Source organism: Tuber melanosporum (genome assembly GCF_000151645.1).
Source record: "Tuber melanosporum whole genome shotgun sequence assembly, scaffold_38, strain Mel28".
In the NCBI taxonomy this organism is placed as follows: Eukaryota; Fungi; Ascomycota; class Pezizomycetes; order Pezizales; family Tuberaceae; genus Tuber; species Tuber melanosporum.
The window spans coordinates 698333-721662 of record NW_003299063.1 but is presented as its reverse complement, the minus strand read 5'-3'; the positions used below and the strand labels follow the sequence as shown (position 1 = coordinate 721662).

Here is a 23330-nt window from a genome sequence, read left to right as displayed (position 1 = left end):
TTTCTTTAGACTATATCATACACAGCGCACACCCCACAAGTGAAGGAAAGCCCCAGCTTGCGTACCGCGTGGGGAAGGATGACTTAAAAGGTTCCCACGAATTGCTGGAGTACAGTACATCTCCCCTTTGTGTCCCAATGCGAAGTGGCTTGGATCTGGTTTCCATCTATACACCCGGCGGCACTCTACCGGTATACTATGATACAGTACAACATGGTACTGTACCGTGGAGAGCCGGGGCAGACGTGCGGCACTTTTGGACTCGCCAACGCGGACGGACATAGGCAATGTTTCCCGGGTGGATACATACCTCTTCTCCCTCCTGTTGCCCGTACCGGCACTTGGTCACGCAGAGAAATGCCCTCCTCCTCTTCCTCGAAAAATCCGTTTCTAGGAGCAAGTTTGCTTGTTATTCTCGTCTTACACCGTATTCTCGGTATTCCAATACTGCCCGGCGCATTATGCCAATGGTTCTTGGAGACAGCCCGCAGCTACTCGTACAGTATTAGTCGCCCCATTTTTTCTGATAGCAGTATCATAATAATTATCGTAATGCACTTCGCCGCAACGCAGCAAAAACAACACCAAGGTTGGGAGGAAAAACGATCAACATGAGTGATTCATGTCCCCGTGCTAGACCCTTCACGAGTCACGAGTTCCCTCCGGAATAAATTATGTTCGAGCAGCCGAGAATCTAGGGATCTACATTTTACCACCCACACTACCGATAGACATTGGAATCTTCTACTCGAGTATATTCCTCGAATCCTGATATGTTCATTACTCGTACCCAGATGTTTCACTGGGTGGGAAATAGGGGGCACTTGAATACAGTCCCCAACGGGGCCGTGGCGAATACCGTACCGGCACAGTACCGTACGGTACTTGTATCATATACCAGGCCGTAACGAACCGGGGGGTATTTGGCAGGCAAAAAAAAAGTGAAACCGTCAAAGTAGGGTACCGTAACAAAAATAGCTGTTACCGATCCCTGTTCATCACCGCCTGGTATTCGTCACGGCCCCGTTGGAGAGTGTAGACTACTTAAGCCTACTGTAACTTCTGCCTGTGAGCAAAAAAGGGAAAATAATAAATATATTTTTGACGCCGCTTGCATGACCAGCGCTCGAATAGACTATGTCATCGAAGTGTATGATGCCGCGCACCGGTTACCATATCAGATTATAAACTTATAATAATATTATCATAGCACAGCGATGAGAAGGCTGGCAGCAGGGCATGGCGGGACGGCATGTGAGATCTACACTTGCTTGCTCGTTATCACGGATCAAGATCGATCTGTACGAGCACTGTATCGTACGAGCACAGCGTGCTTCCGCAAAAAGCACTTTCTTCTTCCTTGGAATTACCGGCTATTTGCCTTATCATGCCATGCAGTACTCGAGTACGGTACCGGCACTGTAATTTACTTCCGACGGCGATGCCAATGTGTTCTCGTCGTCGGGGGGATCATTAGAGATCTACGGTCTCACTGCTGGTAGAATTACGCGGCGTTTGTATTTGACATACTCACGCGATGGATAGGAGTACGATGGGGAGGATCCCTTTTTGGTAGGATTAACTTGATCGCATCGAGAGCGAGTGGGCGAGTGAACGGGTGGGTGGCGTGTCGACGGCGGTTGGTGATTGGTGACGAGGGTGATACGGTGAGATGGGGGAGGTTTAATTTACTTTGCCAAAAGTTATTACTTGAAGAGGGATTGGATGTGGGCGGTTAGGTTTGCTGGTTTCGTACTACAAAATACCTACCGGTACCGAACATTTCAGACTACCGGTACGCTATTACCTATGTGTCACTGACTACAACAGAATATTTTAATATGCGATTGAGCTCATTACGCAGTTGACTACTACAGAGTTTCCGAGGAAACTCTATCACGATACCAGTTTGGTTATCTCGCTCATGTTTCCTTTCTCTTTACCGCTCGGCTATGTTGTATTGTTGTTCTTGTTTTTCTCTTTTCTCTTGCGTGAAGCGCATGTCATAGGTGATTGTAGTGCGCTCTCCTGTAGCATAAATAGGGCCCTATAGCCCTAGGTAGAGCATCAATCAAGCAAGAAGTACAACTTCAAACAAGAATTACAACAATGTACTCGAGGGTACGCTCGAGTAGAGAGAGCACCAACCGCCAAGTCGGAAATGCTTGCGGTGATGCGAGGACGTTACCGGTACTGTACTACCGGCAGTATTAAGGTAACATAGCTCTCAAGCCTCACTCAATCTCATACCATCGCCGTACCAGCGGTACCAGCGGCCGTTATGTGCAGCACAGTACACGGGGCGTTCATAACTTCTCACTTACCATATTATACCCAATCATGCGTGTGGGGCGGGGGGGGGCGGGTTTTTCTTCTCCTGCGCTCAGGAGGTGTATGGTATGGTATTAGGGTGGTAGTCTATGGTAGTCTTCTATCGTTGTTTCATGGGTTCCGTGACAGAGGCCGTTTCAGCACGGTCGCGGGAATCCCACCCACCACCCCCACTAACCACCACCGCTCACTCATTCACACCCCCCCCCCGGATTTTGTATGGGGTCGGTTTTTGGTTCTTCCTGCTATATAAGGTACCTCGATAGGCACTGTTGTAAGCGTGAGTTATGCTCTTACTCATCCCGATCATCATATGCTATGGTACGGTAGTTGCCTCTTCGCGTGTGTGTATCCCTTGGAATATGCGCATACAAATTGGTTGCCTGTGTAGGATATTGTAACTTGATACTGCGCTTGTATCGTAGCGGCGTACCGTACTGCACAGTAACTACTGTAATGTAGTGTAGACGGACGGGCGGGCAAGTACCGGTATTGCAGTGTGGGGAGGGCGCTTTAGGTTCTAGTTTGAATTGTTGTCCCTGTTCTCTATTCCCTAGAGTGATTTCCACCTCTCTTTCTAGCCTTTATCATCCTCCTCTCTTTTCCTTTCCTTCTTCTCTTTTCCTTCCGCTTACCACCTCCTTCCCCTACCTATACTTTCCTCCTCCCCCCCTCTTCTTACATTCTCTCGACCGGTTCGATCCTAGAAAAGACTGGATTCTTTCTTTCTTTCTCCTGTTCTTTCCTTCCCTTCATTCATTCCTTCCTTTAGGGCTATCCTACTTCGCATTGCACTTTTATAATTATAATACTTTTCGATCCTTCCTTGCTTCCCCCTCATCCCATCCCATCCCATCCCATCCCATTCCTTTCCAGGCATAATAAATCCCCACGGCCGGACCGTCATACATCTTTGAACGATCAAACCAACCAAGAACCGGTTTTAAAGAAAGAAAGAAAATTCTCATCTAAACAATAAAGGAAGGAAGGAAGGAAGGAGATAATAACAATAAAATCGCGACAGCTTGACTGCTCAATTCGCCATGTTCATTTCCAAAAAGTTACGTCTAGCATACATCGCAGAGTGGCTGTCCATCGTTTCGGTTTCGGCTGTTCCAGTGGAGCACTCGCCGGTGGTAGAGGAGGCAGACGGCAACATGGTTGTGATATTAGGGAAGAGGGAAGAGAATTCCGAGTCGCTGAAGAGGGCTATTGGTGAGGCGGTTGGGCTGCATCATGATATTATGGCTCGCCATGACAGGAATGAGGATAGCGATGGGGATTCAAAGACGGAGGGGGGGGATTTGGTCCACTCCGCGGATAGTTCCGATAAATCTTTGGTCAGTTTAACCCCGCCTATTTTGTGTTTTAAGCTTAATTTCCGGCCGATTGGGGGGGAGGGTGTTCAACTAGCTTTTGTCTGGAAAGGAGGGGGGAATATTTGTTTCATGGAAGAGTGATCGGGTATGATGCTAATGTGTCTTAGCCCGGTGGACGTGATAACGCCACCCTCAATTCGTCGCAGAGCTCTTATACCGTTGCTAAAAAATTGGTGATAGCTGGGGGAGCAACCGGTATGTTTGCTACATGCAATGATGCATCATGATACAACAGTTAACTCAATTGAAACCTATAGCTGCGTTAATACTCATAGTAACAATCGCCTTCTGGCTATACAAGACCAAGGGCAGAATATTCCGAAGAGCCAACTCTGGGCACTGGAAACACTATGGTGCACACAGACTCCGGGACACGGTGTACGACGAGAAATCCTCAGTATACCCGAAAAGCGCAATCTTCGGCGGTGGCAGTAGTGCACGACCAGGTATGGAGCGCGAGTACTCCATTCCCGGAATGCCCTTTCCGCCACCAGCAGCACTAGCACCGCCGGACACCTCCGTGGGGCGCCGCCAATCCCGCAAACACCTCCTAATCCGCACCTCTCTCCTCCTCCCGGAAGGGCGACCAGTCTGTTCGCCATCCCCAGCCAACGAAAAAGGAACCTTCTATGACGGAGCCTCTGATGTGGACTCCTCCTCCTCCCTAGAACAAGAGGAACTACCCATCCCACCGCCAGTCTACACCACAGACCGCCTCCTCCTGAGTCCCTCACAATCCTCCTCTATCTCAAACGTCGAATCTCGGAAACCCCCCACCACCCCCACCAACAATCGACAACCATCATACGCGCAAATATACCCCCCGCCACCAATCCCCGAATCCAACACCACCCCGCGCAACGCGCCAATAATGGTCTCGCGCTTCTCCTGGACAACAACAACCACATCGGAAGCCCCCAGCGGTGCAAAAAGCGTTCGCTCCTCCCTCGACAGCGAGCCAAGATTCCGCGGCGTGAATTCCTGGGTGAGTCATCAAGCCGGAAGACTTGAGCGGGGTGAAAGAGTGGCGCAGTTACAGCTCGAACAGCAGCACGGGGCACGGAACAGCAGCTCCCCGGAAACACCCAGGGAGTTTAGTCATAATCCTGGCGCTCCCGTGGGCTTTCTGGCGCATCGGGCGCGGGTGGAGTCGGCGGAGTTGGATGGGCGGCTGTCTAGAGGGGGAGGTAGGTAGGCCGTGCTTTGTAGAGGGTTGGGTTGGTTGTAATCGTAGAGTACTGTACTGTATGTAGGTATTGGTATTTGTGTGTGCGAAAGGGGGGGGGTTAATATCGTCTTCTTTTCCCGTTTTGCCTCTGGTTCGGTTTGGTCTACTTTCTTTTCTTTTCTTTTCTTTTCTTATTTTTACCCCGATGTGCTATTTCCTCTCTTTTTCGTATGTCATGTCACGGTTTGTATGACAAGGTAAGGTACTGTATAGGTACGGCACGAACAGGACGTGGAGAGAAGGTATGATAGCGCAATGGCATAGCGAGCAGACCATAGATAGGAAGGGGGTCTGTGAGGAATGTACATAACGGCGGTATCCACAAGAAACCCGAAAACCATCGTCCGATAATTTCCACCCTAAGATCGGGATTCAGACTCGGGTGACCGTTCATGATGTAAAAGTGTACCTACTCGTGGACTCCTCAAGAGCCTGGCGCATTACTTACAATTCTTGCCCACTCCTGGGAAGCCCTTATCATGGTGTTTTTCTCTTCTTTCTTTCTTTCTTTCCCCCCTTGCCATCTCGGAACTAGCGTAGGACTAGTATGCGAGTGGGTGCTCGAGTGCTCGATATATCATAGCAAGCCCCCCACCCCACCCCCCGGTGAGGATGCACTTGAGGCATTAGGCACGGGAGTTAGTTTATCATATCATATCATACGAGAAAGGCTATCTTGGCTCATGGGGTCAAGAACCCTTGGGAAGCCTCGGTCCCGAGTCTGGAGCGTAGGTTATTATATATCACATCTATAACCCCGTATGGTAATAATATTATGATAATATTATCATAGGTGCTGAAACTTTGGTCTGATACAACACTCGCAGAAACGCGGCAGAGGTGAGGCCAACAATCACACACACCGCCCTACAGTATCACCTCTCCACCAAATCATTAACAATCATGTACCGGCTAAGCCCAATCCACCCCCACCTAAACCACCTCATCTGACTAACGTGCGCTTGCACCATGGCACTCCTTGCCTTAACATATCCCGCCCAGGAACTAACAAACACCACTCTCCGCGCCCCCCCCCCCCCCTCCCCCGCCAGCCACCACCTCACCGCAATCGCATCAAGAAAGAAAGCATACTTCCTCCAAATGGGCACGCTGGTCAACGTGAACAACCTCGTCCCGGTCCCCCTCGTAGAAACGTACTCCTTGGCTCCGCGTAGCAGCGAGATGTGATTCGGATGTGAGGAGACGCCGGACTCGTCAAAAGTTACGATCGCAGAGGGGCTGTGCTGCGAGAGGATCTCTGAGATCTTCGCGGCGGGCCAGGTTTTTGTCATGCTGTCTTGTAGTTCACTGCTCTCGCCATCGTTTGTAAGCTTTGTGTGGAGGAGGGGGAGGGGAGGATTGAGTACGGATGATCAAAAGAGTGAACCCGCGCTCTATCCACGCCTAACATCTCGCAGCTGGCTATCAATTCTTTTTCTCGAATGGGGCCGAGGTTCTCAGCGTTGCCGGTTGAGAGGCAGAGGACGCTGAGGGTGTTGTTTAGAGAGGGGGATGTTAGGGCTAGCAGTGTTGGTGCGAAGAACATTGCTTCATCATCCGGGTGCGCTATGAGGAGGTGGATTGTGGTGTTTTGGAGGTAAGATGGTGGGGGGGTTGGGTTTGAGGTTGCGTAGAGCCTGGGCACTGCTGTCAGCCTGCAGAAGTGAGGGAAGAGGAGGAGGGGTATCATACCATAGAGCGGAAATCAGTAGGGGGAGAAGGGAGAGGGTGAGGATGGTGAACATTTTCGAAAGCGGCAGTTGGAAGGGACTGGGCCCTTGGGCGAGCGGGGTGATGGTTGCAAAAGTGAAGCTTCAAGGTTGTCGAGCACGAGTCAGGGGAAGTTGCCACTTGAGCCCCAACCCGATCTTGACCAAGACATCCCTAGTCTAGCTCCTCACTCTACCTCTGAAGCTCATCACAACCAAACAGCTACGATACTCGAGTACTTTTACCACAACCACAACCATCACAAAAACTCCCTATCTTACAACAATGGCCCGAACAAAGAAAACCCCGACCCGCACCCGTACCCCACCAATAACATACACCGAGATCCCCATGGAAACACCAACCCGCAACGCCCCATCCGGAACAACCCTAATAGACATAATAGACTCCCACCGTCCACAGGACGCCTCCGGTGCCCCAACCCTAACCGAAGAAGAAGTCTTCGGTCCAGGGATGCAAGCATTCTCCCTCACCATTCCCCTCTGCATGTTACTGGGCACCTTCGACTACCTAGTTCACCTCCAATACCGTCAGGAAGTGGACTTGAACGGGATCATTTGGAAGGTGATTAAAGCTTCACCAGGTGTGACACCGCTCCCATCAGCTCTGCTGGATATATATATATATATATCTTGTGACTAACTGAATGTAGTGATATTTACTATAAACTGCGCTTTCCATTCCAGGAGGAATTGGCTTTCCGTGCAGGTTCTGTTTTTCGCGATAAGCGTGCTTGCCGGGTGCTGGCTTGTCAGGGCGGTTAATCGTACGGGGTATTATGCTGTCATGAAGAGGGCACCGCAGGTCGGGACTTTGTGGATCTGGGCTGCTGTTGAGATGAGCTTGGTGCCGGTTTTGGGTAGTTGTTTGCTTGTTGGGGGGTATAGTTGGTATTTTGGGTATAGCTGGGTTTAGGTTAGGTGGGTTTAGGTTAGGTGCTTAGGGATGGGGTATTAATTAGAATATTATAGTTTTGATATTCCGGGTCAATGTTTGGGTTGGCGTTTGTTTTAAAGTTGGGCAATACCTCTAGGCTTTCCCATTGCCACCAAAAAAACATGCTTGATGGGTTCAAGAGACCATTCAATTTCTCACCTAAACGCAAAAAAATGCACAGCTGAACTAACCCCAATGGCAATAAAAGAGAGAAATCTAGGTATACCCCCCATCTAATCTAAATAATCCACTTCCTTAGCCCCAGTCCCCAACGGCATCCACGGCCTCTTTCTTCGCCGAATTGGTATAGGAGTCCACTCTCTCTCCTGCCCAAGCTCCAGCACGATGTATCCCGAGTCAATGGTGTAAATCGCCTTCCCGCCCAAGAAGTAGGCCCACGCTGCCACGATATCCGGTACCTTCCTGCGCGTGTACTTTGTGTTCATGCCCTTGCCCAGAATCAACAGCTCCACCCACCGCCGCATCATGGATCGGAAGCGGTGTAATTCCCTCTTGACAACGGCGATATCCTTCAATACCTCGGTCTGCTGGACCGCCGTGTCGAGGTCTGTTTCTCCGACGACGGTGTCGTACTTCCTGTCGAGGTCTATGAAGCGCTCGAGTAGGTCGACGTACATCTCTACCGCTTCTTTCATCTTGTCTTCTGCGGGGGAGACGTATTGCCGTGAGATGAGAGACCGGACGAGGTAGTCGTACATTTCTATTGTCGGGTTAACGTTGTATGGCGGTGCCCTCATAGTTTCCCAGGTTTGCAGCACGGATCGAGCCGGCATGACCGGCGCGGGGGGGCGAGTCAGAGCGTATGTCCAGTTCAGTAGGTTGATCCAGGCGGGTAGTGAAATTGGGACTTTGTATCTGCGGGAGATATGGTCGACGACTCTGATCGCTGTCTCGATGTCGTTGTTAGCACCGAAGCACATTGAGAACGTGGCCAGTGTGTGCTGCGTGGGATATATGACCGAGTCTGGGGACACGGTAGGTGGTTCAGAACCCAGATTGTTATCGGATCTCGCCAGGCCATTGACGTTCACACCCCAGACTTTCATCAGTAGCTCCTTTACGCCCCCGATATCTCCCGCGCGAGACATGGCTATGACTAGGAGATCGAAGGTCATGCTATTGGGATGCACAGCCTCCCGGATCATTTGGGCGTACATTTGTGATGCGAGCGCTCGCATGCGCTTAGCAGTTACAGTCTGCCGACTCTGCATCGTCCATTGGGACATGCGGACGCCCCGCCCGATAGCTATGGTTCCGATCTTTGCGGCAACATAGCAGTTATAAGTCCACGTATCCGGCGTCAGGTCTTCCCGGGCGACAATCTGACGCCATAGATCATCCGCCATACTCAAGTCACCGCCGGCCCTCGCGCAGTCCAGTAAGTGGCAGTACTCGATAATGCCCAATTGGTATCCCTGCTGCTGCATCGCCTGGGTGACAATCCTCAACCTCGACCGGAACTCTTTAAAACTATAATTCACTTCGTGAACTTGTCCACGGCCGTACTCGTCAATGTAATGCCGAGGTCGTAATGACAGGTACCGTCTCGGCCGTATCGAAAGCAATACTGAAGAGAACTCCCCGGCAGACAATTGATACGTGAGACCTTGATTATGTGCCTGCATGAAGTGGTGCCATATTGCCGGATCAGACCTATTCTCTATCGCCTGTAGGAGTTTTCTAATGGGTGGATCGCGCCGGTAAATGGCGATTGGAGTGAGTCCCGTGATGCTGGTATCAAGTGCTGAAAGCACCCTGGAATTATCAGGGATGTTCCCCCCGGACCCCTTCGAGGCCGCTGATGGAGATTGCAGTGGAGCCGGAGCCGGGCGCGTGGCAGATTGGGCACTATGGGCGAGCCGTAAGGATAGTACCCTCCCACGGGTGCCCGGAGGACATACTCGGAATCTCTTGCTGGAGGAGATTGAGACGGAGTGTAATCCATTCATAAGGAGGGGATTCTCCGCCCGGAAAATTTGGCGCAGAAGGGCAAATGAACGGAGACAGCTGACCTTCGGTGCGGGGGGAAAGGAGCGGAGCCGTCGGAGCTCAATTGACAGTTGGGGTATGATCTGATAGGAGGAAGAAATATTTTGCACGGGTTTGGTTGTAGACCTGCCAAGCCGAGGGGGGGCGTTTTTTAGTGAGGCTCTTTGAACACCGTTGGCCCTGCATGGAAAAAAGGTGCTAAAAGGCCATGTCCATGATAGCCGCAGGAATTGGGGTGCTTGAGAAACCTATCATAATATGATATCTTACCGAAATATCTGCAGGTGGAGAGATAGACACAGGTGAATTCTGAGTCGAGGAGTTGGCACTCAATAACAATGACATAAGGCTAGAGAGTCAAACCATCAAGAACTAAGTTACAGGGCATATCCAATGGCCTATGATATCCTATGATCCCGATGCTCAATAGAATTGCAAGTCTTAGAGGTGTAGGTAAGATTCCCCAATCCTCCAATGCTCTCCACCCTCCACCTCACCAAGTGAACAAGGGGAACCGAGTGACATTCCATGCGAAGATCGATCTGAGACATATTAGTCATCACCGACACGTCTACTCGAGTAAATCTCGGTTCAACCCGTCGGTTCCCAAAGCTCTATTAAGCTCCTGACCGCCTCCCCACCTCCGCCTCTCCTCCGGTAGCCACAACACCCAATGTCAGACTCCTACCGTCCTTCCAACTCCCCCCTGACAAATGGGCATCACCACCGCCACCGCCCAACCTCCACCCTTCCACCACCGCACCCATCCCTACCTCCCGCACCAATCCTCTCCGAGGAAGCGAAATCCACAATTGATCTTCTCAAAACAACCTACAAAAAGCGCGGTCATTTCGACTCTTTGCGAAAAGATATCTACCAATCTTTTACCGATAGCGTATTCCCCTTCCGTCCCCCTCCCCTTTAGCTTCGCTAACGCAACTGTACTCTACAGGACACAAAGCTCCACTTCCTAACCGCCCTCGAGAAAATCGCTAGTGCAGAGATCGAGCGCGACCCAAGTTTGCTTGCGAGGGATAAGAAGAAAGCGGCGGAATTGATCGAAGCTACGGTTTTACGGGGGGATACGTATTCTAATGTAGAGAAGGCAGTGGAAGAACTACTTGCCGCCCGGAGGGCCGAGATTGAAGGGATGCTGAGGGGGATCATGGAGGAGCAGGGGCTTTTGCCGAGGGATGAAGAAGAGGAGAGAAGTGAGAAGGAGGGGAAGGATAGGGATGGGGATGCGGATATGGGTGATGCTGTGGCTGTGCCTGTTGAGAGGGAGCGCGAGAGGGATGGCGATAGGGACAGGGAGAGGGGTCGTGAGAGAGACAGGGAGAGGGAGAAGGAGAGGGAGCGGGACCGTGATAGGGAAAGGGAAAGGGAAAGGGAGAGAGACCGCGAGCGAGAAAGGGAACGGGATCGCGACAGGGACAGAGACAGAGAAAGGGACCGAGATAGGGACCGAGACAGAGACAGAGACAGAGGCCGTGACCGAGACAGGGACCGCGACAGGGATCGCGAACGAGACAGAGATAGGGAGCGAAACCTCACCCACAACCTCCCACGAGACTATGACCGCTACGTCCCCCGTCGCGCGACCGCATCCCCCCCAAACCTCCCTCCCCCTCCCCCTCCCCTCACCACAGCTACCACCTCTTCCCTCCCACCGAAACCCCAACCCGCACGCAAATTCGACGACGTCGTCATCCCCCCAAAGCGTGTCTCTCGCTTCGACGACCCCATAGGCCTACACCTCAAGAACCGGAGCACAGCCGCCACCGCCGCGACAGCGACAGCGAAACCGAATGGCATATCCTGAAATCCTGGCACGGTTGGATTTGCAAGTGGGCCGGAGAGCCTGGGTAAAAGGTGTGGCGAATTGGGGGAATTACGGGTTGATGGGATGGAGGGTGAAAGTGTGCCGTGTTTTAATCTGTACTTTATTATTATTATTATTATTATTATTATTATTTTAAAAAACAAGATGGTTTTTTCGTATTAAATTTTAGTGGTTGTGTTTTAGCCAATCAGATCACAGTGTATCACTCGCTAACCACCATCAGCGCTCCAGCCCTCTACGAGTATGGTATCATACCGGCACTCGAGGAAAGCGAAAGGGAGTGCTGGATCTTCCCCAAGCCAAACCTCCAAGCACAACTGCAACAGCACCCTCACTCAAACTTAAACGACGCCAACTTGCCATACGAAGATGACGACAGCAGCCAGTCCGAAGGAACCTCTTGTGAGATTAATTAATCTACTCTATAATAATCAGAGGAGATATTATGATAGGAAAAAAAAAAAAAAAAGGGACAAAGCACAAATCCCAACTGGGCAGGTCTCACACAATTCGTGATCCACACCTCCAGCACAGCACAGCACAGAGCAATGACAATCCACTCTTGTTCCGACCAGAAATATGGTACGATGAGCACAGCACCGTACAGCACGTAAATCACCCATCCATCTCCCAATGAGCAAATAGCCACCAGCATCGCTGAGAACCGTCACAACCGATAGGCCCCAACGGTATTCACGCTATTTAACTCACTGCACTTAGAATAAAGTGAGCACGAATGATTCTCGGGATGAATGGATGCGATGTTGGGATGCGGATGACCTTGTATTGTATTGTGTTGTATTTTTTTTCACCATCTTGCCTTTTTTCGGAATTGGCGTGATTGGTACGGTACTGTACGGTACTTGGGCATTGTCCGTCTGTCTGCTATCACGGCATGTTCGGCCAATCGCTCGTGCGGGCATGGAAGACACGGCTTGTCATGCGCGGACCAATGATGGATGGGGGATAATCGAGCGTCCAATTGAATAAAGAACTCACTTGTGAGGAAGGGGAGGAAGGTTTCTTTATTTCCCGCTTTTTATGATACCTCGTGTGGTTCAATGGAGAAAAAGTACGGTTGTGTACTGGATGAAAAGATTGTGTACAAGGATCGAAGTGGGGAAGAAAGGAATAATATAAGAGAAGAAATAGGTATGGTGCACTAAATACGTTGAACAAGATGAAGATGAAAGAAGAAAAGAAAAGAAAAAAAAGTCCTGGTTGAAAAAGATATACTAAATAAACATTCGAATAAAATGAAATAGAACGACTTGTGACATTAGTCAATCACACGTACGCGACCATCCCCGTATCCATATACCTCTCATACATCGACTGCCTTCTGCCTTCTCCCCGCCCGCTATCAATCCTCAGATCCCTCATCCCATTGGCAATATCATCGGCGCTCTCATACTCATACTCATGGCCTCTGTCCCCAAAGTACCCGCTCCGTCTCCGACTCAGACTCCTTCTACGCTGGCGGCTATCCATACCGTGATACGCGGTCCTGTACCTTGGCCTTCCCCCAGAACCACCATTTCGGGGTGCGACAGCGTATTCGTATTCTATCGCCGGGCGTCCAGCGCCAGTGTTGTAAGTGCTGTGTCGATGGGGTTCTCTGAAGCTTCGGCCGCGATGGAGCGGGTGGTGGTATTCCCGATCACGCTCGCGCTCGCCGTGGACTGATATGCTGCGGCGGCGGGCGGGGGGTGGTGTGTCGAGGACGTAGTCGCCGTTGGCGCCTAGATAACCGTCTTGGCTGCTGCTTGTGGAGCCTACGCCGCTGCTGTTGCTGACTGAATCAACCCATTCGTCTGTGCGGTGCATTTTGTCGGAGTCCCAGTATGTAGAATCCATTGTTGCACGGTTTGGGTTTGTGGCGGCGCGGCCGCGACGAGGGTGGTGGGACTCGCGATAAGGGGGGAAGGATTCATTGTGGAAGCTGGAATTGCGGCGGCGGCGGGGCTGGGAGGAGGGTCCTCGGTGATGGGAGTTCGAGCGGTGGGGGTCCATGGGTGGGTCATGGCGGGGCATTTGTTGGGAGGTTGGGCGGGAGTCGCGGCCTCGGGGGTCATGGATGTCTGCATCGCGTGGGGGGTGGTCGCCGCGGAGGCCATTGGGCATACCACCAAGCATGCCTCCTGGCATCCCATTAGGCATGCCTCCCGTACCGCTCATACCGCCGCCCATTCCACCCCCCATATCGCCTCCCATACCACCTCCCATACCACCTCCCATACCACCTCCCATACCACCTCCCATACCACCTCCCATACCACTTCCCATACCACCTCCCATACCACCTCCCATACCACCTCCCATACCACCTCCCATACCACTTCCCATACCACTTCCCATACCACTTCCCATACCACCTCCCATACCACCTCCCATACCACCGCCCATGCCACCGCCTCCCATGTCTCCCAGACCGCCAGGCATAGCAGGCATAGCAGGCATAGAAGACCTGTTCCCAGGGACGCTTGAATAAGAATCTACCGCGCCAAACGTCCCCTGCGGCAAGTGATTCCTTATGTTCGACCTCAAGAAAGACTCTTCCCTGCCCTGTTGCTGCTGCTGGTGGTGGTCCTGATACTGCGGGAACGCCCCAGGGATCGGAGGTTCAACCTCTATAATCCTAGGTCCATCACTAAAATCAAAATTCGGATTGGGTCTTGAAGGTGCTCTCGGAGGTTCAAGTGGTGGAACACCGCCAAAGTTCCCCGACCTAAATGGCTCCTCTTCCCCGTATAAATTTTGCGGGAATGCGCCCGGGGGACTAGGTAGGTCCGTGCTCAAAAAGTTGCTGGGACGAGGGGGCGGTGGGATCTGAACTGGCTGGACTTTAAATGAGTCAGGGCCTTGGCGTTGATGGTGATGTTGGTGCTGCTGGTGCAAGCTGGGTCGTCCTTTCGGTTCCCCAAGCGGCATTTGGGGCAGTGGGCCGCCGATGCTGTGCCGGTGCTGGTGGCCCTTCTGGCTTTTCGGTAAACGGGAGTAGATTGCCCAGAATGCCTTCGTAGCCTTTTCCTTACCGACGGCGGAGATGACCCAATGCCATCCTGGACCTTTCTCCGCCTCATTCAGCCTATCCTCCTGGAGATGGATGTGCTGTTGTTGGTAATACGCCATCTTACTAAGAATAGCCAATATCCCCATTCCGGGATTTTCATGTCTTCGAATCCGCCTCTCCGTAGCCTCGGGACCGATGTCCTTGGTGATATGCTCACATACGGTCCGTCCGCTAACCCAAGAGGTCCCGCTAGTCTTCTTCTTGAAGCAAACGTATCGTGTCTCTGGAAGACGCCCATGAATGACTACCGGTCCCCTCTGACCACCATCACCGCCACCGCCGATACCACCTCCTGGGAAAGCCCCCGGCATGCCGCGAGACATTTCCGAGTGCAGACCCCTTCCGACAGAGGCCCGCCGCAGCGCCGAGGTGTTTGGCACGGGGTTGTGACGAGGTGGGTTATCCTGATGGATCTGTGGGCGGAAGTCCCGCCCTCGAGGTCCATCGTCGAATTCCCCGCGGTGGTCTGGGTCGAAGGGAGGGAGCTCGAATTGGAGTTTTGGGTCGGGGTCGTCTTGGAATTGCCCGGGCCTGCCCTGCGATGTGTGGGGACGGGGGAACGACATTTTTTTATGATAGCCTTAAATGTGGACAAGGCCCTGCAATAATAACGATAAAATAAATGAAATAGCGAACGCCTGATCCCTATAGATAAGAGTTGAAGATCTGCAAAGTTAAAGTTAATCTCGCTAGAAGAAGAATAATGTGGGGAGAAGACGAGTGAGTGTTGTTGATCTTGAATGGTCAGAGAACCGATGGTTTGAGAGGGGTGGGCGGGAAAGAATGTAGGGCGGAAATGGGGGAGGCGGATGAGTAGGAGAAGAAGTGAAGGAACTGGAGGAGCAAAACCCCAGCAGTTTATACCACATTTTTTTTTTTGCCTGGCAGTAGAGTAGCATACCAGTAGTCTAACTACAGTACAATACGGTAGTTGTGTGGTGTTAAAAAATCCAGCAATGCCTCCCTCCACGCTCCCCCCCCCCTCCCATAATCGTAAAACCAAACCCACACACATTCACCCACACGACTCTGATATCTGGTGCCTATCACTAGCCGTGAGCAAGCCTCCAGCATCGGGTACCATGGGCAAACCGCCGATAGGGCAACGAAAGGGAACAAAAAAAGTGTTTCACGGGTTGCTGTCTGGGCTAGGATGAGGAAACCAGCAAACCAGTTGGATTCTCCAGTCTACTCGTACTATAGCTAGCTCGCATTCACCCCACATCCATGTTTGTCCCTGTCCCTGGACACAAACTCGCACACTCACACACACGTAGAAAAGGTTTCACCTATCCTCGAATACAGTAATTCTTCAGGTGATGGTGATGGTGGTGGTGGTGGTGGTGGTGGTGGGTGAGATTTGATTAAATGCCGTGCAACTGGGGTCGCATAACCACTAACTTATCACCGCTCACAGAATAGTAGTGGTTGCCTAGGTTGGGAGCGATCGTTAAGAGGTCCGTTCTTCTAGCCATTATTCAAGTCATCCCACCATCTTCCCTCCTCCGAGTAAAGAGGGAAAAAAACAAAAAGAAAAAAACAAAAAGAACCAATCATATAATAAATACTATTACTATTATTGTTATTGCTCCCTCCACTTTTCATCTATCTCTTTCATTCCGGCTGGTTTAGCTCATTCCACCAAAAGCTTCACGATCACGTCTGGCGTATAGATTTCCATGATGGCGGCGATGATGACTTACTCGAGTACCGCGAGGTTCCATAACCACTGCCTTCATTACACCGCATCGATGGCCACATCGGGGCCTTTACGCTTTCCTCTCACTGCGGCTAGGTAGACATGGCTTCCGCCCGAGTCAGATCACGGTACCCCCCGCATTTTCAGCCTGTGACCAGACCGGGACAAGGAAGGCCATCGCTGCGGTCGAGCACGCTATTCTGACAGCCCCAAATTCCGTAATGCCAAACTTCAAGACAAGACTAACTCTTCCCCAGACTCCCGCGGTGTAATCGTTTCACACAGCCGCCTAAACGGAGACAAAAAAACAGAAAAACAAAAATGGAAAGAAGAAGAAAAAACAGGATCAGTGGCTCGTCTAATTATCCACGAAAAAAAAGAGTATCAACTACTGGTACGATACGGTAGCCCATGGTATTCCACCCTACCCGAGCGCCATATCTATTCGTTTGTTCGGGGATGGAAAAGAAAAGGGAACAAAGCGGTCACGAAGCTAACCTATCCCATAGCCGGGAGGAGGAAAAGGAGGAAGACCTTGTGGGGTGGAAGGTAAGGACTTGCCATTCTCGTTGACTTCACCGCTCAAGATTAAGAAAGCTCAACGCGAAACGATAGCAATAGTAAACCAATACACAATGAATAAACCCCCCCTCCCTGCTTCCATTCATTCCGATATGACCTACCATACCCCCCCAAGCTAATCAAGACTCACACTACCCATCGGCTTCAACCACTACCACCTCTAGATCGGCCGACGGATCTTCCCCTTCATTCCATCTTATACGACGGGAAAGAAGGAAAGAAAGTTACGAACCGAACTTGACTTTACAATGCGCCCAATTAGGCTCCGACATGTTTCTTCATAGGACTCGTCTGTGGTGCTACCATATCATATAATACTCATGGTAGGCAGCTTGGCTATGGTGGATAAAGTACAATACTCGGGTATAGGTGAAGTTGAGAAGTGCTTGTTCGGTGCTAGCCCTGCACTAGTGCTAGTAAGTATCATCATACTACCTGTAGAGTACTGGTAGTACTTGTACAGTACCCGGATACCAGGGCTAGTCCGTGAACTCCCCAATAAGCCGTCGTTCCTGATCTGCAGCTAAGCCTACCGCACCATAATGATTGCAAAGAGAGGAAATTCCGTGAGCGGGTTGCGATTCTTCGTTTGTTACAAGGGGTATCTATGGCGGTTTGACCAATTACGACGGTGTTCAACTCCCCCATCCGAGTATACTCGAGTAATACTGGTACAGTACTCGAGTACAGTAGCACGCCATAAATGCTACGAGGGCTGAATCAGTTGGATTGACAGGAGAAACGAAAGAATATCGCTACGCAACGCAACGATACGAAACTGCTCAAAGAGCGAAGCAAACCACCCACCCACCCACCCAACTTTCTCCCTCCCTCCCCCTCACCGTTCCCCAAAAACATAACTCGAGTACCATGGATCGAAGCCCATCCATCCTCCATCGAACAAGTGCAACACTCCATCCGTCTCTCTCCTACACAATAAACTCACAGCCTAGTATGACAACCCGAGGGCGCCTCCAAGTGCAAATATCCCCCCCCCTCCCTTCGTAAAACGTGACGCAAAACCAACCCTTACGCCATCGCAAGCCCCAAACACAAGGCTGCCAAAAGATGCTCTAAAAAAGCCCGTGTTCGCGAGGCTAAGTTCTTTCTTTCTTTTTCTTCTTCGACGAATTGGTAAGTAAACCAGTACGAGTACAACGCACTAGGAGTATTTGGAAAAAAATAAATGCAGCTTATCCCGTCACGCCGGTGGATAGGGTACAGTGGCAGCTACACAAGCATGTGTGAGATGGGATGGTGAGTGAGTAAGTGTCGCCAGCGCAACAGATCGTGCTACCTACGGTACGCTTACCGTAAGCGTTTTCAGGAACAGATGTCTGATTGGTTATTGGGGGATGGGAGGGGGAGGGTCCGTATTCTGGAAGGATTTGATTGTTATATAATAATACGGTATTATGGTAACTTAATGGATGGGGAGGTGCCAGCACCGTAGTCTACCCTATGAGAAGAATACAATACCTGTACGCTACTGTTGAAGAGAGTATGGTAGAGATCCGGGCTGCAGTCATATATCTCGCAGAGAACATCACGTACGTACGTACGACGCACAGCCAGCCAGCCAGTTCGCACTGACGGAACGGGCATCTATTGCATGACTTCGCGGTTACCATACCGGGATTTCCGGGGAAGCGATCCGCACCTACAGTGCCGGCATCGACCACCCTCACTCAACTTCCTCCTCTCACACACAAATCCAGACAGCGGAGAAAAGAAAAGCAAAGAAAAAAGCATAGTAACATTCGTAATATGACATTGATTTGTCGCTCAATCCGTTGAGATGCTCTGTTACTTGCAGAAGAAGTATCGCACAGCACATTAAGACTACCGGTAGGGAACCGTTACTCGAGTAAATGCAAACCTCGTCGATCATTCCTCCTTCTCCTCCATTTCCATCCATCCATCCATCCATCCGTTTAGCTGATGCTGTACTCGAGTATGATAGAAGAATGATAGGAAAATCTTTCATTCATCCATCTATATCCTTCCACCACACCCCTCTTCGACATCCTCGGGGACTTTGAACCGGCGTAAGGGAATCAGCGTGGTATCCCCCGGAAGCGTGCTGGGAGACGACCGATAAACAGCATATTAGGGAAAAAGAAAGTAAGAATATTTCCCAGAAACATCCCCCGAATTCCTGAAAGAAAAAAAAGAAAAAAACACCAGCCAGAAAAAGCCCAATCCCGTCTAGATAATTATACAATCCGAAAACAATCCTCCAATTCCCAATCTCCCAATGATTAAAGTCACTACCTCTTTTTTTAAACATTATGACTTCTTTTTCGGCCGCTTTCCCAGCCCTAAAAGCTGTCGCATCTCAGTTCTCACCGAGAGAGTAAAAAAGAAAGAAAGAAAAAGTTATCGAATCTATAAAAAGAAAGATAAAAAACTCCTCAAAGAAATCATTAGGGGGGGTAGGGGAATACGAATTATCGACTGAAGAAGCCATTGGTCCATGAAAGAGAGAAAAGGAAAAAGCAAACTCCTAGATAAAAACGAAAAAGAAACAATGCATTCACAACTTATATCCTCAATCCCCTTGCTGACAAGAGATGGAGAGGTAAAGTATCTATACATTAATCCCTAGAAAAAAGACATTCCAGAAACGTGACTGCAGGAAACCATAAACTCGCCATGCAGGGGAAACCTAAGCCCATCGAGTATTGTTTAATGTTATCTAAGAGGGACCTGAACGTCCTTGACACCTCTCTTCAAGACCTCTTCCAACGGCCATCTCGGAGGCACAGTGACCAAGGTACCACGTTGCTTCCGCTCCTTTTCCATTTCTGGCGTCACACCGGGCGCCAAAGGAATGGCACCACCAGCGAGGCCACTGGAAAACTTGAGCTGCAGGATATCTCCGATCTCATCGCATGCAGCGAGGAGTTTATCCAGGTCATCTTTGGTGTGAGCCGCGGATACGCAGAACCTCGCCCTGGAGCTGACAAGGGGTGTGGCCGGATATCCAACAACAACGACAGCGATTTTGCGACGGAGCATTTCGTGAGAGAAGGCTGGCATCTTGGCAGGGTTATACAACAGGAGAGGGATAATAGGTGAGTCATCTTGACCGTAAATGATAAACCCGAGTCTCTTAAGCCCGATTCTAAGGTATCGAGAGTTGAATGCAAGGCGTCTAAGACGTTCCTCGCCCTGCCCGATCACTACTTCACCGGCAATTAAGCGCAGTGATGTCGAAATTTGAGTGAGAACGGGAGGTGCCGGAGCTTCGCCAAAGATGCTGCCGGCATGGGAGTAACGTAGTTTATCAATAATGTGCTTCTCGGCCGCAATGTAACCACCGTTCGCCCCAAAGGACTTCGTAAGCGTTCCCATAAGGATGTCGACCTCCGCTGTATCCACACCAAAATAATCGCAAACACCGCGCCCATTAGGCCCCAAAGCCCCGATCGAATGAGCCTCATCAACAAACAGGTTAAACTTGTATTGCTTTCTAAGTTTAATCAAAGCTGGAAGATTGCACATGGTTCCCTCCATAGAATATAATCCTTCGACAACGACGAGAATCTTCTTCCACGGGCGGTGGGTGCGAGGTTGACCTTGGGAAATCTGTTCCCTGAGAAGACGCTCCAAGTCTCTCATATCGTTGTGCTTATACATCCCGATCACGGCACCAGAAATACGAACACCGAAGCGAATTGAGGCGTGGTTCAGCTCATCCGAAATTACCAAACAACCCTTGCCCACCAGGGCAGAAAATGCTGCAGCGTTTGTACCATAGCCCATGGAGAAAACCATAGCAGCGGGCTTTCCAACAAAGTTTGCAACCAAGTTCTCAACATCGGTATGAAGATCCAAGGTTCCTGCATCCATGCGAGAGCTCGCAGAAGACAACCCATACTTGCGAACGGTATCCTCAACAGCATCGGCACAAGGCCCCTCCGATTGGGCAAAACCAAGATAGTTGTACGAGCTCATATTCAATGTTTCAGTCGAAGTACCACTAAATTTAAAGGTTTGGTTAAAATCATCCGATGTCCTGTCAAGGACATTGACAAAGCGGCCCGGAACACCAGTGATAGGGCGAGCGAAACAATCGTTGATTCTCATCTTCAATCTACGAACGTAAAAGTTGTCGAAATCGTCGTTAAGCGGTGCATATCCCTATACGGTAACCATTATTAGCGCTCGTTCCAGAGCTATCCTAGCGGCTGCGCCGCGGAGCAATGACGACGACTTACATTTTGAGCCCTCAAATGTTTGTAATTTTCAACCTTGAACCTCTTTCCGAAGAAATCCCTCACATGCCCAAAAATAATGAGAACCAAATACGAAATGTAAGTCGTAAGTAGATAGTAGTACGGAGGCTCGTCTTCAATGGGATGCTCGATCTCTGCTCCCTTTGGATGCTGGGAGACATATTGATGACTGACATGGCCAAGAGGACCAAACTCCGCATGTTGTCTGGCCAATTTTCTCGCGGCCTCAGGTGAGGGAGGAGAAAAAAGCATCATGGGTGTATCTGAAGTTTTATCTGCTGTAGCCGTTGAAAGAGAGATGGTTGGCAGGGAGACAGACGGAGAGAATGCACGAGCGTTGCTCTGTTCCTGGGCAGCCAGTAGGGAAGCCGATGCGGTGAGGTACCCAGGAGGAGAGCTCGCTGCTTTGGGTGACGACGAAAAAAATTGAGCAACTTTAGCTGCAGCACTACGGGATGATGGGGAGGATCGGGTTCGAGAAGTGTCATTAATGGGTATTGGTACCGTCGGCGACGCAGAGGAAAATGGTCTCCGAGGCATCCTCTCTAGTACAAGTTAGGATTGATAAGGAGCGACTCGTATTAGGGAACCAAACACCCGGAGGATTTCTTTAGGGGATGTGTTGAGTAAAGGGGGAGGGGCTTGTGGTTGTCGTAGCTACGCAGCTACCAAGTTACGCGTTACTGAAAGGATTCGCCAACCCAACCGACAACACAACACAGAAACTCGATTGGAGGACCTGTGAAGTTACCAATGGTTGCAGGAAGGGTTGTGTTGACGAGGGGAAGAGGCGGAGAGGGGAGAGAGGGGCGGAAAGGATGTACCATAAGAGAGGAAAGAGGAGAAAGGTAGAGAGATCCGTGAAAGAGAGGAATGGGGTGAGAAGTCAAAGTTACAAGTAATTATTTGAGTAGTCAGCAGTGCGGGCCCATACTTTACCGAAGAGGAGAGAAGGGAGAACGAGAGCCCGGTTGCAAGCATGCGTCAGTTCAATAGTCTCCATGCCCCCGACCCACAACGACCGGCATTGCACCGCAAAGGTCACCCTCTCTCTCTCGGACCAGCCAAAACGTGGCATCCGAGAACGATAGGACTTTTTCTTTTCTCAAAGCAAGAAAAAAAACGACGCGACAAGGGCATGGAGCACGAAACTCAGGAAGAGACCAGACAGAAGGGTGAAAAAAAGACTGTATTAAGGGGTGGAACGGCAAAAATCCTTGCAAAATTACTTCCCAATTCTACAGTGAGTTCCCGAAAGCGGCGAATACATGCGATAGTCCGAATCCCTCAATTTAAAACCGCTATCCCCAATCCTAGATGTAGGAATTCTCTATGGCCCGAACCCGAGATGAGGAAAAGCTGTGGTGTAAATTACTCCGAAACCTCCCTGAGCTGCATTACCCAAAAAGTCGTTTCGCTCTCAATGTAAATTATCCGACCATGACATTCTTCAGGGGATCTGGTTATGATTAAGGCGAACTCGATTTTCTTCCTTATCCACCATCTACGCCGGGTACGGTAGATGTATCGGTATTATCATACCACACAAGTGGTTATCATACCCATATACGAACCACATGAGAGCAGGAACAAACCGTTCTGGGAACACAGCTACACTACCGGTATGACTAACCTTTTAGAATTCAAACATAACCATGTTGAAAGCTGCAAAAAGGACTCAAAATAATGGCGCATTACATTATGGTAAGTATTCACTTTCTTCTCATAAGTACTGCACAGAGGAAAGGGGTCAGACTTTTTAGTATGTACAGTACATAATATTTTGTTCTTGGTTGCTAACAAGGTTGGTAATTGATATAGTTGTAGATTTGCAGTATCGGAACAAAATTCATTACTAGATTACTAGTGTGTGCTCAATTGTGCTTTTCACCCTATAATTTACCAAGTATTTTGCAGTTGTTTTCTATGGCTCTCCTTCCCACCAATTTTTCACCCCTTATCTCTTCTATTAATTCTTCTATCAGAAGGAATAGCGTTTACCTGACGGGGTGCTGTACGATACTCGTATGGCTTGAGCGTGCTAGGCCGGTTACCGAGATTTCAAACACCGGCCATACTGCGTCAGGTACACACTATTCTTTCTTGAGGTACTTTGTCTCTGGACACGGAGATTAACCCCTGCGCGGAGATAGTGGATTGTACGGGGTCTTACGGTTGGAGAGTGTCACTTTCACCGTCACCCCCCCGCATTTCATCATGATTTGAGTGCTTTGAAATCCGTACTCGTATCTCCATTTTCCATTTGATAGATTACTC

General features: G+C 50.2%; 6 protein-coding genes; 2 read left to right on the top strand and 4 right to left on the bottom strand.

Annotated features, from left to right (window-relative positions):
* Positions 1 to 2908: 2908 nt before the first annotated feature.
* GSTUM_00007685001 (uncharacterized protein) lies at positions 2909 to 5031 on the top strand. XM_002839590.2 has 3 exons: positions 2909 to 3671; positions 3818 to 3905; positions 3968 to 5031. The coding sequence occupies exons 1-3, from the start codon at positions 3375 to 3377 to the stop codon at positions 4903 to 4905; spliced, it is 1323 nt and encodes a 440-aa protein (XP_002839636.1). The 5' UTR covers positions 2909 to 3374; the 3' UTR covers positions 4906 to 5031.
* Positions 5032 to 5689: 658 nt separating this feature from the next.
* Positions 5690 to 6722, bottom strand: GSTUM_00007684001 (uncharacterized protein). XM_002839589.2 has 4 exons: positions 6631 to 6722; positions 6306 to 6575; positions 5998 to 6246; positions 5690 to 5958 (listed from the first exon to the last, which is right to left on the bottom strand). Exons 1-4 carry the CDS (start codon positions 6681 to 6683, stop codon positions 5814 to 5816), a joined length of 717 nt encoding a protein of 238 aa, XP_002839635.1. The 5' UTR covers positions 6684 to 6722; the 3' UTR covers positions 5690 to 5813.
* Positions 6723 to 7736: 1014 nt separating this feature from the next.
* Positions 7737 to 9657, bottom strand: GSTUM_00007682001 (uncharacterized protein). XM_002839588.2 has 1 exon: positions 7737 to 9657. The coding sequence occupies exon 1, from the start codon at positions 9249 to 9251 to the stop codon at positions 7839 to 7841; it is 1413 nt and encodes a 470-aa protein (XP_002839634.1). The 5' UTR covers positions 9252 to 9657; the 3' UTR covers positions 7737 to 7838.
* Positions 9658 to 10288: 631 nt separating this feature from the next.
* On the top strand, positions 10289 to 11874 carry GSTUM_00007681001 (uncharacterized protein; the record flags this gene model as incomplete). Its single annotated transcript, XM_002839587.1, has 3 exons — positions 10289 to 10510; positions 10568 to 10868; positions 11690 to 11874. The coding sequence occupies 3 exons, from the start codon at positions 10289 to 10291 to the stop codon at positions 11872 to 11874; spliced, it is 708 nt and encodes a 235-aa protein (XP_002839633.1).
* Positions 11875 to 12465: 591 nt separating this feature from the next.
* GSTUM_00007680001 (uncharacterized protein) lies at positions 12466 to 15315 on the bottom strand. XM_002839586.2 has 1 exon: positions 12466 to 15315. Exon 1 carries the CDS (start codon positions 15095 to 15097, stop codon positions 12746 to 12748), a length of 2352 nt encoding a protein of 783 aa, XP_002839632.1. The 5' UTR covers positions 15098 to 15315; the 3' UTR covers positions 12466 to 12745.
* Positions 15316 to 19506: 4191 nt separating this feature from the next.
* On the bottom strand, positions 19507 to 21851 carry GSTUM_00007679001 (uncharacterized protein; the record flags this gene model as incomplete). XM_002839585.2 has 2 exons in its annotated part: positions 21036 to 21851; positions 19507 to 20958 (listed from the first exon to the last, which is right to left on the bottom strand). Exons 1-2 carry the CDS (start codon positions 21591 to 21593, stop codon positions 19507 to 19509), a joined length of 2010 nt encoding a protein of 669 aa, XP_002839631.1. The 5' UTR covers positions 21594 to 21851.
* Between the last annotated feature and the right edge of the window lie 1479 nt (positions 21852 to 23330).

Excerpts from the sequence above, each read along its gene's own strand:
- GSTUM_00007685001 (XM_002839590.2), top strand. The coding sequence starts at position 3,375 with ATGTTCATTTCCAAAAAGTTACGTCTAGCATACATCGCAGAGTGGCTG. Across the intron at positions 3,672-3,817 it reads ATAGTTCCGATAAATCTTTG|CCCGGTGGACGTGATAACGC; the intron begins GTCAGTTTAACC and ends AATGTGTCTTAG. Across the intron at positions 3,906-3,967 it reads GATAGCTGGGGGAGCAACCG|CTGCGTTAATACTCATAGTA; the intron begins GTATGTTTGCTA and ends TGAAACCTATAG.
- GSTUM_00007684001 (XM_002839589.2), bottom strand. The coding sequence starts at position 6,683 with ATGTTCACCATCCTCACCCTCTCCCTTCTCCCCCTACTGATTTCCGCT. Across the intron at positions 6,576-6,630 it reads CTACTGATTTCCGCTCTATG|GCTCTACGCAACCTCAAACC; the intron begins GTATGATACCCC and ends AGCAGTGCCCAG. Across the intron at positions 6,247-6,305 it reads GTTCACTCTTTTGATCATCC|TGAACTACAAGACAGCATGA; the intron begins GTACTCAATCCT and ends TGGCGAGAGCAG.
- GSTUM_00007682001 (XM_002839588.2), bottom strand. The coding sequence starts at position 9,251 with ATGCAGGCACATAATCAAGGTCTCACGTATCAATTGTCTGCCGGGGAG.
- GSTUM_00007680001 (XM_002839586.2), bottom strand. The coding sequence starts at position 15,097 with ATGTCGTTCCCCCGTCCCCACACATCGCAGGGCAGGCCCGGGCAATTC.